The 16,239-nt window shown below is 46.7% G+C and overlaps 1 protein-coding gene and 1 long non-coding RNA gene across 5 annotated transcripts; one reads left to right on the top strand and one right to left on the bottom strand.

The window, feature by feature from the left end:
* Positions 1–2,701: 2,701 nt before the first annotated feature.
* Positions 2,702–6,552, bottom strand: LOC142767291 (uncharacterized). The gene is made up of 2 exons (XR_012884810.1): positions 6,164–6,552; positions 2,702–3,105 (listed from the first exon to the last, which is right to left on the bottom strand). It is a non-coding gene; the product is annotated as an uncharacterized LOC142767291 (long non-coding RNA).
* A 31-nt stretch (positions 6,553–6,583) lies between these two features.
* Positions 6,584–16,073, top strand: LOC119179990 (uncharacterized). Of its 4 annotated transcripts, XM_075868709.1 has the most exons (4): positions 7,326–8,155; positions 14,002–14,109; positions 14,967–15,102; positions 15,204–16,073. In XM_075868709.1, exons 1-3 carry the CDS (start codon positions 7,520–7,522, stop codon positions 15,087–15,089), a joined length of 867 nt encoding a protein of 288 aa, XP_075724824.1. In that variant the 5' UTR covers positions 7,326–7,519; the 3' UTR covers positions 15,090–15,102; positions 15,204–16,073. The 4 variants fall into 4 exon arrangements, 3 of the variants coding, with proteins under 3 accessions (XP_075724825.1, XP_075724824.1, XP_075724823.1); XM_075868710.1 differs by lacking the exon at positions 7,326–8,155 and adding an exon at positions 6,584–6,931 and having other exon boundaries at positions 14,967–16,073; XR_012884808.1 differs by lacking the exon at positions 15,204–16,073 and having other exon boundaries at positions 7,323–8,241; positions 14,967–14,987.
* Positions 16,074–16,239: the final 166 nt, after the last annotated feature.

The raw sequence follows: 16,239 nt of genomic DNA, 5'->3' as shown, positions 1-16,239 counted from the left end.
ATGGACGTCGCGTGGAGGGTGGCCGCTTTTGAGTTTGCTTGCCTCGCCATAAGCATAGCATTTTCTGAGGCGCACTGCCTGCCGAAAATTCTTCGACCCGCTTTACGTGACCGAGAAAATCCGATGGAGTTGTACGACGAGCAACAATTCCACGCTCGGTACTGATTCACGAAGAACGTCGTGCCGCAGCTGCTGGCTATGTTGCCGCTCCGCGAAAGTGGGGACAACCAAAGACAGCCTATGCCTCCAGTGTTACAGCTTCTGATGACTCAGGTTTTACGGCGCTGGCACATTACAAACAGACAACGGGAATCTCATCTGCATTCCGTAGTCGACAGTGTGCCGTGCAGTCGGAAAAGCTACGCTACTCATCGCAAAGCACCTGTATGCGATGCTGGTACGCTTTCCGCAGCCGGCGGCTTTTTCTTTAGTTATTCGGGACTTTTATAATGTGGCTGAGTTCATTGGCGTTACAGGATGTGTCGACTACACTCATGTGCGTATTAATCGCCCCGGCAGTGACGACGCCAAAGTGTTCCATAACCGCAAAGACTATTTCTGTTTTCCTGAAACACGACGACATCTTCCACCTCTTTCCATACCAAATTGACTCGATGCTGTGTTTGTGTGCCTCGCCTATTCTTTCGTCCCGTCTAGGGCGCTGTTTCTCGCTCAGAAAGGCATCGCTTGCAGCGCAACACTACGAAAAATTCCACACACACACCACACACACAAAAAAAAAGAGGTGCCTCTATCACGGGTTTCCTGATCTTGTGCCTCCCCCTTCACCATCATGCAGCGAGACATTGCTGCACCCCGCGAGGCAAAATTCTGCTGAGGGCAATGTCCTGACCCCCGCATTTTCTCTTGTTTACCAAACTCAACAAGAGGAACCTTTTGTTCTCAAAAATATAACTGTGACCTAGCTTGCTACAAGCATGTCCGCAGGCGAACAGAAAGGCGAATACCATGACAATCTCGTTACCTCGTGAGCCAGGTCAGCACTAAAACGCCATGGCATTCTGTTGAAAAAAAAAGACAACGAAAGAACTCAACGCGATGCTTGTTTCGCCTCCAAACAAGCAAGCGTGAAGAAACGCGCCGCATTTGGGTGGCCACTAAAACCAGCGGGCAACGGACGCTTTACAGAAGCAACACTGCGCATCGCTGTGACGGCAGGCACCATGTGCCGCTCGTTAGCCATAAAATGGCAAAAATATGCTTGTGGTACTTCTTTATCATAGTTATTTTAAAACGTATGGTCTTTTTTTGCCGTAACACGTGTCTTACGCAAACAACTTTATTATTAACCTCGTTGGCAGGTGAGCAGCGTGTTTCTGCTTTGAAGCTCGTTCTTGACTTGACCAAGCAAGACAGCCTTAGCATCTACGAAACGCGGAGGCTGACTTAGGCGTTTTGAAGTCTGCTGCTTGCTTCACGCCGACTTAGTCAAGTCGAAGGCGCGAGCCAAGTAACATCTCTGCATTCTGGGGTAAATCAAGAGAGCTGACTACATTTTCTATGTTATCGCAGAAGAAAACTGCGCTTAAGCTGGCTGTTTGCACTAAATGACCACCCGCCTGAAGTTGTTGAAACAGCATGACAGGAAAGCTAACTTTATAATTTTTAAAAGGGTCTATAATGCCTTATTTGTGTGCTCCACATATTTTTGTAAATAATTAAAGTTGCCGGGTCTGGATAGGCGAGCGACACCACCATGCTCATGGAGTGAACAAACACAGTTGACACTGTCGGTACAAACCAAGAGCAATACACATTTATTTAACTAATTTAGAAGACAATATCGTCCGCCGAATGATACATCAGTTGTTATCAACACACTAGGCCATTGTTACACAATGACACGAAAAACACACTAACACACCCCAGGCGGCGTCGCCAACGCTTGACTTACCAGGAGGGCCCCCAACGCGCAGGCCCCCAGTGCACCGCGCCGAGGACCCATGCTAGAGACAACCGTTCGCGGCTACTGCCACGCGCAGAAGAGACTCGCTCGACTCTCGCCCGCCACCAAGGCTCGCTTCCGCCAGGGGTCACTGCCGGCGCTACCCCTTGATCATGATGACGATAGTGGTGCTCAACGCGAATACAACGCCACTTATCGCCCGGCAGTCGTTACCTGAAATGTGGCTTTGGGGCGAGACACGTGCGCCACACGGTGCAAACAACTTTACAGGGGGGTGTCAGCACCCCCTCTAAGGGCAACTATTTGTTGTCAGTTCAAGTTATGCTAAAAAGCCAGCATGCAAGGAATTTGCACATAACTTGCGCACATAGCTGAAATGCTCTTGCTACATTGTCATTGGCGCCAGGATATTGTGGCATGTAATAGTGCAGTACGTTTCCCATCTGATGTGAAGGTGCCTAGTAAAGTTCCGTGAACTGACTTGCAAAGTCGCAAGTTATGGTTGTGGGATCGAATCCTAGCCATTGCTGCCGCGTTTTCGATTGAGACAAAAGTGCACGAGGACCGTGCGCTTTGATTTAGGTTCACGTTAAAGGAACCACAAGTGGTCTTAATTTCCAGAGCCCTCCACTATAGTATCTATCACAGTCATGTTGTGGTTAAACTCCAATGATTATTATTATTGCCTGCAAAACCAAAGCTTAATGTAAAAACCAGTCTCGTCTGTAAAGAACAGTTACCCTGAAGCAGTCACAAAAATAACTTTCAGACAAGTGGCAACAAATTGTCTTTTAATATCCAGTCGCTATGAAAAAAGTTTGACGAAAGATTATATGCAAAAGCAAGAAAAGTAACCACACAGAAAATATTCACTGCAAGCGCTCTGTCCGTGAGTCTCGCGGCTATGTACCTTGTGGAGAGGTGCCGTCCGGGGATGTGCCTGCGGCATATGCGCCTTGGCCCTGTTCCTGCGCCTGTTGTGCCTGCTGCTGCTGTTGTTCTTTCTTTTCGTCCTCTTTCTTTAGTCTTTCAAGAAACTCCTTGAATTTCTCCACGAGGTAAAAAAGAAATTTCTTCACCATGGCAACCAGCGCTCAGAGTGAAGCCAACGACTTTCTTGACATTGTCTTGCGTCACTTGTTCCATTCTTTCTTCTTCTTCTAATATTTCATTACAAGCTGAAAAAAAAAAAGGAAATTCCTAATAAAACCACTACGCTTCTTTATGCATTTTAAGTATTTTATCCTATTCACCCAATTCTTCGCCAATGCCCGAGGGTGCATGTTTGCCAGTATATTAGGACCAACATCTACATTTGAGTTCATTATGCTTATGAAAGTCATGAAGCAAAAGTGAAGTAATGTGCAGGTGGGCATTTACTTTCACATTGCTGAAAAGTTTCAGGAATGGAACCTCTTTCCTTGCATTTAAAAGAAAAACTTTTCAAATAGAAAGAAGCATTTTTCATGAGGTCTTCAGCCGACTAAAACGTTTGAAGTTTTCATGTGCAAACTAAATGCTGCAAAAACTGCCTTTTCCCACCGGCTTGCAGTTCGACCATGTCGTGGCTGGTGTCTTAGTCTTGTGGTAAAATCTACCGCATGATAATCTGCAGACCACAACTTCTATTGTCTATCTGGAGTCGGAGCAGCCACAGTGTTTATTTCATACTCTGTGCGTAGAACAGTTGAACCCCTTTACACGAGACATGCACCAGACCTCTCCCTGTTTGCAAACAGCTGGAAGGTGAGTGAGAGCTCACCATCCTCTTCCTCGGAGCAGGTACTGGTTGGCAAGGAAGTTCCGCCAGCGGGATCTTTCTGCAGAGCAGCGCTGCGTGTGTCGACATTCCTTCGACAGATATTTTTGTGAATTGCTATTTTGTAAAGTCGCAGCTCTAAAGAGAAGAATCACTGCCTTTAATGCACAATCCTGCTCGGTTAACAATGGCGGTTTGCTCGTTGTAGATCAGATCACCGCACATGGGGTGCGATTGCTCAAAACAGGCTTTGTAGAACATCTGCTGCAATCTTTTGTAAGGAGTTCCCTCATTATAGGGAACCACCGATGCTGTGATACTACAATCATCATGAGCTCGCGAGCAAACCCGTTTTTTCATAAGAAAATGTCTTCTGAAAAAAATAAGGAAGTTGGAAGTTGTGTTTGGGCCCCAGCTGATTTACTGTACTCGCCCCTCTCGAGCTCGTCTTGTTTATGAACTGGCAGACAGTGTTGCCATGTCGAACGAGGCGGCGTAGCCAAATTACAGAGCTACTATAGCCCAAATGAAGCGCAAGGCAAAAAAGAGCAAAAATATTTGTAGCCAAATATAGCCAATCACATTTGCAGTTTTATTTTCACTTACATTTGCACTTTTGACTATTACAATTTTTTGTGTACGATTCGTTATTAGCGTATTCAATGTGATTATGAGAGACTCCATAGTAGAGGACTCCGGAAACATTGACGAACTGCGGTTCTGCACCTACAGTCAAGTTTATGTACAGACCTCGCCGATAGTTTATCGAACAGCTTGCTTTCGAGAACTTGAACGTATGGATATTCAGGTGATTATTAAGCAAATAAATGCACTTCAACTCTGTGTGCAGTTGGACAAACTTTTCAATGTTAAAGAAAATGAAGATAAAGATGAACAGAACAAAACTGGGCAAGCCGCATCTCACCATGTTTATTGCTATTGGAAAGTTACTTTCTGAACTGAGCTGTTTTAGTGGACCAGCTATCAGTAACATTGCATTATTTTACAAATGAAGCAAAACATGGCCAAGGATTATTTTTTTTCCCCAGGTACATTTTATGATCATAGTCGCCAGCCTTTGCCGCTGTCCCTGTTAACACTCAGTTGGTGCATTCAATTCAGTTTAGCTCCACTATATACAAAAATGGCTGCTTATTGACAGTGGCCGTGGCTGAATTATTTCGGGGGGGGGGCACATTCTTAATTACGGGGGGGGGGGGTTGCAAGGGCCTAGAGGGCCACCCCCTGGCAACAGTGCTGCTCATCAATGTCTAACATAGGTTAATGTTTACTTTCAATGAATGCATTCATATTGTCGTGGCAGTGAACGATAGAGCCTTGCATCTAGTAGATAGTGATAATCGTTTGGCTTTCGAGTCCCGAAACAACAGCATGATAATGATAGACGCAGTGCTGGAAAGAGACAGAGTTGTAGATCATTACCGCCTTGGTTTCTTATACAGCATGGAGCCCCGTAACAACTAACCAATCCCGTTCGGTAGAACTGTAGCTGAAAAAAACTTCTGGTTATACTTGCTGCAAGTAATCTAGATGTCACACCAGGTACGAACAGTGAACGCAGGAGTTAAATTATGATATTGGGCAAAACACGTGAGCTTAGTATTCGTGACTGTGGCCAGCTGCATGACTCTTCATTCTTTGCTGAATATGCACTCGAACTTGTGTAGGTTCTACTGCATACACAACACCACTGCATGCGTTGCGGCTGCTTAAAGGTCCCGTAAACCACTCCAAGGTCGAAATTCAGTTGTGGTTAAACCCTATGCAATCTGCGAAAAAAGCCCACCTGTACCACTACAAATAAACATCCAACTCCTTGGCTTCTATTGCGGAATTGCGGCCTAACATTGCGTGGTTCACATCTCAGCACAGCCAAAGTATGACTTCCGAAAAAGCGTTTCACAATCGCTGGGGTTAACATGGACACAAAACGCTGGTGCTTGTTGCACGGTTTTCTGCTCGCTTAGGCGACAATGTGTGCGGATTCCTGATGAACTTGGGCGTGTTCGGCTTCTTCAAGGCCAAATGGTAATGCATTTTTAGAGATTTGTGTCTGCTACATAATAGTCACCTGTTATTCGTGACGGTGTGACTCACAGCCCAAATAAAGCCGAGCCTGTCATTTTTAGTTGCTCAAATATGGCCAACTCGCCCAAGACAATGTCAACATTTTTTTTTATAGCCCAAATTGGCTATTTATAGCCAAAGCTGGCATCACTGTTTTAGGGGCGAATCTCCTCTTTGTCTAACCCAGCAACGGTTTATCGAAGTTGTATTATGCAGACTTCGCATTGGACACACACACTTGACGCACAACTTCTTACTGGCAAAGGAAGAACAACGAACGTGTGAAAAATGCCAAGAAGCGTTAACACTTATGCACATCCTAATCACATGTCCTACCATTGAAACACAGAGACAAAAACATTGCAGCAAGCTATACAAACAACACGTACCTTTACATCCTGCTTTGTTCTTAGGAGATGACCTTCTAGTACCTCTGCCTGACTTGCTAAACTTTCTGAAAGAATGTAACCTGCTAAATAAGCTTTAAAATCTCATCTTTTTAGTGTCCATTCCTGAAAGTCTTGTGTGTGGCGCAGCATAGCCTTAGCTGCTTTTGCGCCATAAAAACCAAATTAACCTAACCTTGTCACTGGTCACGCGTAACCGAGAGAAGAGACGAGAAGGAAAAAGAAAGCAAAAGAAATGGATGACCGTTTCTCGTCTCATTTCCTAGATGGCGTTACTTCTGCCGCTACTCTCCGATTGGCTGCTGCGCGCGCTTTGCTTGATTGCGCGGGAAACGAGTGCCTCTCAGCCCCTGGATCGTAAATACTGGATCGTAGCCGTACGCGTCGGATCGTCGTTGGGGCATGGACGAAACGAAGAAGCGGGCGCGATGGGCCGCGGCGGCCCGCGCGCGTCGCCAGGATCCCGCGGTGCGAGCCAGAGAAGCGGCGGCCAAGCGTGTGAGGCGCCTCGCGGCTCCCGAGACGGTGCGCGCATACGACGCCGCCAGGCAACGTGCACACCGAGCGGCGGACCCCGAGAGGCGAGCCCGAGAAGCGGCGGCGCAGCGGGCGCGGCGCCTGGCAGACCTTGATGCTGCTCGTGAGCGGGGAGCGGCGGCCCAGCGGCGCTATCGGTCTCGCATTCGCGGAGCCGACGCGCAGTGCGAGCGGAGAGAATTTCTCGCTCTCAAGCTTGGCCGCAGTTGCGACGTGTGTAGTCGACTTTGGTTCCGATATAATAACCTCGCCGCGGTTTCTCGCGGCATATCCACTTCGCCGTGCCTCACGTGTTTGCGCGGTGATTTTATCGGGCGAACTTCTCGGGAGGATTAACGGCATCGACCATAACCTCCCTCTGAAGCTTAGCCCACCTCACCATGGTTCAGCTCGTGGATATGCTGCGATTTTTTTTTTAAGTGTCGTGGGTTTGTTAGTGTACGTGCGTGTTTATAAAGCTAGGTGAAATTAGAAATTTATATTAAGGGAAGGGAGTTTGAACCTTTGGCGCATATATACATTTCCTGCTGCTGTTCTTCTGCCAATACCAAAACTAGTTGTCATCCGGTGGTCTGGCCACCCTAGTCACGTGACCTTATTTTTGTTTTGTTTTTTGTGGAGCCATAAAAATCTTGGTAAGCACTGTGGAAGAATGGTCCCGCCTAGTGCGCCGATGCAGAGCTAGTTAATCGATGGGAACACGACAACTTATACTTAGTGTGTGGTGCGGAAATCTGCACCTTGGGGAAAGGACACAGAACATCCGAAAGTCGCTGTGTAAAGGCAGCGCAGCCAGCGGCGATGTCTGTGGCCGACGACATCCTTCTACGGCGTGTTCTACGGGAAGAGTACGAGGTGGACGATCCGGGGCCGAAACGCCCGAGCCTGGAGGCGTTGCTGGCCGCAGCCGAGAAGGCGGCCGAGGCTCGGCGAGCGGCTTCCAGGGAGCGCCAGAGGGCGAGCCGCCAGCGAATGGCGCAGAGACAGCTGGACGCCGTACGCGCCTACGATCGTGAACGCAAAAGAGCGCGAAGGGAGGCTCTCACGCCGGAACAGCTCATGGCCCTGCGTACGCGCGAAATTCAGCCGCAAGGCCTCACGGACGAAGAGTTCGAAGCCATGCGCGCCGCTCGTCGCGAGAGAGAACGACGCCGACAAGAGGCTCGCATGAGAGAGATGGCGAAGCTCCAGGAAGCTAGAAACGAGTCGACAGGGACAAATAAACGCTCCTCTATCACGTCAGTGAGTGGTGAGATCGGCGACGACTGCGAAGCGCGCCGTCAGATTACGACGAACGCTAGAGGCCGGCCGAGAGGGACCGAAAAGCGGAGACCCCCTCGCCGCGCCCCCACGAACGACGAGAGCGACGATGAATACAGTGAACGCCGTCGCATTAGGCGATCGGTTGCGTGCGTGAACGATGTGGCGAAGAAGGAGGTACGTTCATCCTGGCCGAAGCGTCGCACCTTGTGTCTGTGGCGTTACCAGAACTTGTTTTCGGGTGTTGGGGATTCAGCCACACGGTATGTTCGTGTGTGCGTCAATAGGTCTGTTCGATTCCCCTGCACCAGTCGGAACCGGTTCACAGCTGTGCACGGGAAGTTCAGAAATTGTGCAGCGTGAGTTCAGCGGTGCAGGCACAGCACGACACCCGAAACGAATGACGATGTGCCGACAAGGTGCAGGCCTTATTTCTTTTCGCTTAATTTGCACCGTTCAGCAAATGCTGACCGATGGCGATTCGAACATGCGGACAGTTTATGAGGCGCAAACATCTTGACAAAACCCACCGCGTTTGTATAGGCGGGTACGGCGCCTAAGCCACTTACGCCTAAGTGCTGCCTCGTCTGCTCATCTGCACGCGCGGCTGCACCAAGCCAGCACCGTCAGCGTAGGAGGTGCAAGAAAATCGTGAACCAGTGCTGCACCTTTTCTGTACCTTTCAAAACGGATGGCAGGGTTCAGAGGCCATCATTGCTACACCGCTGAAACGAATGGCAAGGTGCAGCACCTCGTGAACTGGTTCACGTGGTGCAGGCGAATCGAACGGACTTTGTATGTGTGCCGGTGTACATGCAAAATTGAGAAGTTTGCGCGAAGGAGAGTTGAACCCCTGGTATGGCCATTGGCAAGCTTAACTCGAACGCTTCCGTGCGGGACCTGGACTACTTTAACTGATGCCAGCCGTGAAGCACTAGGCTCTGTTGCCTGGATAATACCTTGATACGCTTGGATTGTATGTCCGCATGCGTGGGTAACGTTTCGGCAACAGAAGCCAGAGCCTCACTGTGCTAGCCTCAATCAAACTGTTTCAGGATACACTGCAGAGCGTTTGTGTTAAAGGACTTCGACGCCATATTAGGAACCTCTATACAGTCAGGTTGTTTTATAGTCCTGCATGTTCGGGCACATCGGACCGATCATTAGTGACGAGCGTTGCCTATGAGATATTTTAATTTGGTTTCAAAGTAAGGGTACGTGCTCATAAGAGTATTCAGGTGCAGTTGACATTTTCTGTGGTTTGACATAGACAGGGGCCCCCCTCGTGACGTTGCAGAAGTCAATCAAGTATTGTCGGCGCCAGAGAACATTTGCAGGGCGATTACGGTGTTGTATCATGACGGGCCCGGCACTGACGAAGAACAAGGAGCGTTGAACCGAAGCTGCCGGTGGGCACGCCGGAAAGCCACCACACGACGGGGCGAAAGCGCTGAAGGAAACATCCGCCTCCTCGGAGTGCTCGTCACCAACTTTTTTTTTTAGAGGCGAAGCTCTTTAAGGCGTGGGTCTGTACATACTCCGATGTGTGTAGTAGTAGTTGGTAGCCGCCGGTGGCACATACCCGCTCTAGAACGAATATGTGCCACAGGTGATGGGAGAAGGGGTACTTGCAGTGTTCACTAGACGGATGCACGGACCTATGCATGGACAGACTAGCAGACAGATGGATGGACGAATTGGTGGACGCACAAATGGGCGGACAGATGGATGCATGGATAGACGAACGGAAGCACGGACGGCTGACGGGCGCTTTGCCACACTCATCATCATTCACTCCGTGAATATGCCGTGTTTTTTCACATATATACATTTGCACAGCGCCCTTTGTGGGGCCAGAGATCCGGTTTTGAAACTGGAATGAGAACCCCAACACCACTTGAGATACTCCAACTGGTACCCAGAAAAGACTATTGTTTATCAACCCTCTATCTCTGTGGTGGTTTTGGCTGCGTACGCCAGGAATGCTTTTCTTTTACAGCGATAGCTGTGATGAGATACAAGAGTCACGTGCACCGTATTTGTTTGCCGGCACCGCCGCCATTGGTGTCATGAACCACTATTATGCAAAATGAGAAAACGTTTTATTTGCAAGATGTTTCAGCGCGCGAACAAAGGAAGAAGAACAGGGTAGACAGAAAGAGCGCTAACATCTTGCAAATATGACTACGCACCAACTAGCCCAAGCTTCCACTCTTGTGAGAAAACGTTTAAGTAAATAAAAAAAATCAATACACAAAAGGATGTCAACCTGGGTTCCCGCATACCAGCCCGGTTTTCTACAACAAAGCTATGCCGTTTTTTCTTTATTACTTTTTTTTCTCATACAGTAGTAATACAGTGCATACAGAGGTAACAAAAAGGATGCTGCCCCGCCACAGTGGTCTAGTGGCTAAGGTACTCGGCTGCTGACCAGCAAGTCGCAAGATCGAATCCCAGCTGCAGCGGCTGCATTTCGGATGGAGGCAGCGATGCTCTAGGCCTGTTTGCTCAGATTTGGGTGCACGTTAAAGAACCCCAGGTGGTCTAAATTTCCGGAGCCCTCCACTACGGCACCTTTCATAATCATATATGTTGGTTTTGCGACGTTAAACCCCACATATCAATCAACAAGAAGGATGGTTACATAGTCATTAGAATTTCTTTATACGGATTAGTGGCTCAAGTTGTTCGAGCCACAATGGTGGGGGTGGGGGGCCTCTCATTTTACAGTCTTCAATAAAGTTATTGATTATTTGGCGAAAATGTTCACAAATAGGCCGAGTATTGATATGAGCATGGCATGCTGCCATGTATTTTTTTCCAAATACTGTGAAGGCCAAGCATCATAACAGTATGATAAGGTGTGCCATCGTCATTAATCGGTAAAAACCTGATTCCGTAGGCATATAGCGGTAAATATTTTTTGATAGTTGTCTGGAGAATGTCCCAGAAAAACACACCTTGCCAACAATCCAGAAACACATGTTCGATGATTTAAGGTTTACGATGGAGAAAAGCTTACGTTCTTTACGATACAAAAGACCCCTTTTCTGCATCCACGTGTTAACTTCAAGAGTCCCTGCGAGGAGCTTAAGGAAAAACAATTTTGAACTAGATGGGACAGCTATGAACTCCGTTGCAAACTGACCTTAGGCAGCCTTCATGTTGTGGAAGAAATCGCATTAATGTGTGTAATAAAGTGATTCAGAACGGCAAAGAAACAGCCAGGGGTCACACAGTGCAAATTGCGTTAGGAGTGGGCCGTCGAATTGTACAACCCATTACATTAATGCTAGGCACCATTCTTCGTTGTGAGCCACAGCATAAAAAATTGCACAAGATTCCTTTCCCGTCGAATGGCACAACCCATTACATTAGTGCTAGGCATCATTCTTCATCCTGAGCCACAGCATAAAAAAATTGCACGAAAATCCTTTGCAAGCTTGTAGCGGGTACTGTGCTTCTCCGAGAAATGCATAGTGAATACCTCACTAATACAAAAAACAGTTGCGATCTATAGTGTAGCAGGTACCCTGCAAGTGTGCTTGTAGCGGTTGCCTAGACAGTGTTTAAAAAAGGTTCTGAAGAACTGCTGAAAAACTCGCAGCGAAATCTGGAAATCTTTTGCTGGGAGTGTGCTGTGCGTGCCATGCTGGCCTGGTGTTGTTTTTTCCTCAAAGGGACACGCTCATAGCACCCGCATCATTTTATTCTTCACCACCCACGGATTCCCCCATTTGAAAACCGCATGTTCAATGCTGCCAAAGTTAGAGCGCACATAGTCGCAGGCGCTGCGCTCCTGGGAAGCACCAGTTTCTGACGGTATTTAAGAGCCCATTTCGAACTGAAGTGAAATTGTTCTGAAATAACAATACTGACATAATTTACACGATGCATTAAAGCACTTACGATTCAATTTCGAAATTACCAGTTGCAAAGCTACATATTGCAGTAAAAAAGTCGCGCACAAAACTTTCGCTATCAGGTGTCCTTGAGTCTTGCTGATCACTGTTTAAATCCACTATGTGTGTTCTGTTCAGAAAGAGTTGGTAGCTGTAAACAGAATTTTCGCAGCAGATATGTATTGGTTTTTGTATAAAGTGCCTTAGCACACGTATCCCTAGCCGTCGCCAATGTTTCGTTCGCGGTACTCTTCATTGGCTCTTCCCAGAAACTGTTGTGGCCATTTTACTCGTGATGTGGAGATTGTGCTAGCGCTCTTATAAGCAGTTACCCTTTAGGTTCGCAGTGGGATACATGCGTGTTGTTTGCTAGTTGTAAGAAGAGATGTAGGAGCACAAATACACGCAAGATTGTGAATAGGTTCGAAAACAACGTGAAGCCGCTGCTGCGGAATGCCAAGCCACTGCTGTTGCTTGGAATTCCACCATGTCGAGTAGCTGTGACTCCATCAGAAAAAAAGAGCAGTTCACCCACCTAGCAAAAGTGTTGGTGCGACCGGTGCCAGTGCGTGAATACCACCAACAAGGATTGGGCCATTGAAGTACACTGCAGACAAGGTGCATGCCACCATGACTGCACAAAATTTGAACGTTTCCTCACGACGATGGGGGAGCTTTTAATAAGAGGTGGTCCGCAACCAGTTTTGGCACCATGTGTATGTGTGCCTTCCCTGGCCGTCTCTGGTTTGCCAGAGACCTAGTCTAATAGGCAGCGTGCAGAGTTCTTCTCAACAGCGTTAAGTAGGCAAAGGTGTCTCTTGGTAATGCACCTCTTCGAAGCTGCCGAGGAAGAGTTTATTTGTGGTATGTGAGACATTGCTCCAAGATGTACCTTGGTTTGCCATTGTCAGACATTACGTATGTGCCCACACAGGAGCACTTGCCGAAATCGAACATGGCAGAGAAGCGAATAGTGGCCCCCTATTTCCTTTCCTGGTCAGTATGGCCACGACGTGCATCGAAGTGCTATACCAATATTCACAATAGTAAACCCCTCATAGCCGCAGCTTTGCTAGCTTCCATCTTCGCTGTAGCGGAAGGTTTCTGCATGTTTTGCGAGTTTTATACACTATTTTTAAGATACAAGTCCTATTAATATTGCAAGAAATGGCTAGATTTGCTCACTGTGATTCACGCCCATTCAATTTTTACAGAGTGTCGCGTTCAGGTGGTGGTATGACTGAAAAATCACCAACTTTGTGAGAGCTCCCAACAACTTCAAGATGGAATAAGGCAGAACTCACTTGCCTCATGTCATTGTTGAGTAGCATGTATTGAATGTTCAAAGCTGTTAAAACTTGCATCTTCAAAGTGGAAAAATAAAAAAAATGTGTAAAAAAGTACTAACACAAGCACCTAATCCTAAGTGAAGGTTTATTTCTGGTGCATTACATTTTGTGAATGAACAGCACTGTGCTATGTCATTATGTCATTGTTTTTATGATATGGAGGTACATTGAGGAAAACTAACTAGCCCCATCTCATAAAGCAGTCCTGACAAAATTTTCAGGGAGATAAATTTGTGAGGATGCAAAATTATTTTCTATATATTAATGAATTATATATCTTTGAATATATCTCAGATTAGTTATAAATTGTATGATTTTAAACTTGGAACAAGTAAGAACAGCTTGTGACATCGCCATAAATTTCGATTGAGTACAATCGTCAACATCACTACTTCCATGCTGGTTTCCGTGCTTCTTGCTAGTTCTCTCTGCTGCAGTTGTCAGCACGGCTAATGTGTCTATATGGTCACATGGATGGATGTGTACAACAGCGCCTCCCAGGCTCTGCCTTTCTCAGTTTGCTCTGAATCCAAAGGTACACCTGGATGACACAATACATCACCGCGTAATTCACTGTCACAGGTTCGTGCAAACGAGGCGTCTGGCCGTGAACATTAGCGATGTATCGCAACTGAGAAAATAACTTAGAAAGATTTTGTGTCGGTATTCCTGCGATGCTCGTACGCTGTAAAGTTTGATCGCTTTCATATGTCTCTTTTTAATAATTGCTGCGCATGTTTCATTGTCTCACTGTTACCCGATTCCTTTGCAGGTTATAGGTGCGGCACGCAACACTCAGCCTACCTGCGTCAATTGTATGCTGAGGGACGGTACATTAAGGAGGAGACCACGGCGGTGTTACGACAAATGCATGGGAAAGGTGAGGCTTGCACATATCCAACGAGGTTTCATGTTCTAAGCGGTCGTAGTCATGGCTGTATGTTTTCACGAAAAGGACAAGTGGCCTCACTTGGACCAGTGGATAGCTTTACCCTTGCATGTGACATTTGGTGCATGTCTGTTTCTTTCAAGCTGTGCGCTAGAAAACAGCGATACTACCGTTTTGTGCTCTCTGAAGTGTAAAGCTCAGAAGCAGCCACTACTGTGCTTTTTTCTCTCGGCGATTCATTGTCGAAAGAAGACAACACATCGCACCCAAAAATTCAGCTGTCCATTTATGTATTTCAGAACGCTTTCTCATTTTTCTGACCTGAATCTGCTTTAGCGCATCACTTTCTTGTCACGTGTAGGTCCGGCCGGGCGTAACAGAACAGCTGCGTTTCATGCGCGACGGGTGTAATCGATTTGGATATGGCCCTCAAAATTCCATGATGAATATCTTGAGTTGTGTTCAGCTTTTGTGATTTGTCAAAAATGAATATGCCATAAATTGTCATGCACTACAACTTTCTTGTATATGCAGGTAACCTCTGGGAAGTAATTATATAGTTAATTAACAAGCATTTGTGAATTAATTATAAGTGTTATTTAAGCTGCCAAGTATTTTTTCCTCCACATGAAGTTTGCATGCATAAACAATTAGAGACTTACTGTCACATGATTTTTTTAATCTGCACATTGTTAAAAAAACACCTTGTAGAGGTAGAGATAAGTTTCTTGTCTCCTAGAAATTAATCACAGCGATTTATAAAAGAAATGTGACAGTGATGTTCGTGCTTGGCTCATTAGAAAATTTATGCTCTTCGGCACTACATCTTCCTGCTTGTGCTCTTCTAGGATGACATGCTTCCTGAGCACGCCAATCATTCATCCCAGACAGAACAACACATTACTCTAGTCTGGTGCCCGAGGCAAGATACTTCAACACGCAACGTTGAAGTGCAGGTGGACCTCTTGTGACAGCTGTGTCTGTGTGAGTGCTTTGGAGGCTTTCTTTGGCAGCAGTGGTACCAGGCTGATCAAGAGCCTAAAGAAAACATTGGCTTCAGGAGTGAGCAAGGCTGTCATGTGCAGGTGCCTGGGTTCTGTGTGCAGCAGTGTGAGAATACTTTGTTCAATCTCAGCTTGACTGTGCTCAGCACCTAGTTCTTTGGCAATGGGACCCAACTTCGTGGACGAACCAGGAGGGCCGCTTCCTGCTGACTACATTGGCGAGATCTCCACCACCAAGCCGCCGAAGTTCGGTGACTTCAGCCTTCACACACACAAACAAAATCTGCTGCCTTTCTTGGTGCTGTCATCATATGCCAAACCAGTGCATCAATCGGCCTAGTGAATGCCTTCGTGGTTCCTACATCAAGCTCTTAAATGACTGCACAGGTGACCTGTTTGTGATCACTACATCCAGGATGAAAGGGAAGCAACCACTTCCAGTGACTTCTTGAATTTCTTGCATGCATTGTATCATACATGGGTTTCTAGCCCAGCCTGGTGGAATTCCAGTGTAAACCGCGGCGCCAGCCACTGTGGTCTACTTGTACTCTTTAGAGACGTTACACTGTACTCTGGAAGGGACAATACATCCTGAAAACCTGCAAGAAGACAGAAGAAAGCAAATGAGTTGCGCTATGGTTGTTTGTGTTGCATTGTTTAGGAAAGCCACTCTTGCAGGTGCAACTAACGCCAAGGACCTGGCATTCCACGAACAGGGAAGGCAGAAACACTGCCGCAGACAAGGCTGCATTATGCGCACGTTATGTCTCTCAGTCCAAGTAGTCACATAATTGCTTTCCTGTATTCAGTGCAGAGCTTTCAGAAAGATATCCAGATCACTAGAAAAGGATGTGGTGATATGAAGTGTACTGAAACGGCGATGTGGCATTTTGAATGTAAGTGTACAAATGGGCGTGGGGAGGGGGTCTAATAAATTATTTGCTACCTGAACTGATAATCACAAATCACTCTGTTAATCACGAATCACTCACTACTTAGCCTAATTTATTGCTTACTCAACATTTATCACAAATTATTCATGGTAATAGTATTCATGATTGTTATTTGTACAAATAGAAAAGATTATAACCACTGTCACAGTTCACAAGAATGCTGC

The sequence above is a fragment of the Rhipicephalus microplus genome, chromosome 7 (genome assembly GCF_043290135.1).
Source record: "Rhipicephalus microplus isolate Deutch F79 chromosome 7, USDA_Rmic, whole genome shotgun sequence".
NCBI lineage: Eukaryota > Metazoa > Arthropoda > Arachnida > Ixodida > Ixodidae > Rhipicephalus > Rhipicephalus microplus.
The sequence above is the reverse complement of the archived record's forward strand: the minus strand, read 5'-3'. Positions and strand labels throughout refer to the sequence as shown.

Bases quoted from the DNA above. Each gene is read 5' to 3' on its own strand.
- LOC119179990 (XM_075868709.1), top strand. From the start codon at position 7,520: ATGTCTGTGGCCGACGACATCCTTCTACGGCGTGTTCTACGGGAAGAG. The intron at 8,156-14,001 runs GTACGTTCATCC...ATTCCTTTGCAG, and splicing joins ACGATGTGGCGAAGAAGGAG to GTTATAGGTGCGGCACGCAA. The intron at 14,110-14,966 runs GTGAGGCTTGCA...GTGCTCTTCTAG, and splicing joins ACGACAAATGCATGGGAAAG to GATGACATGCTTCCTGAGCA.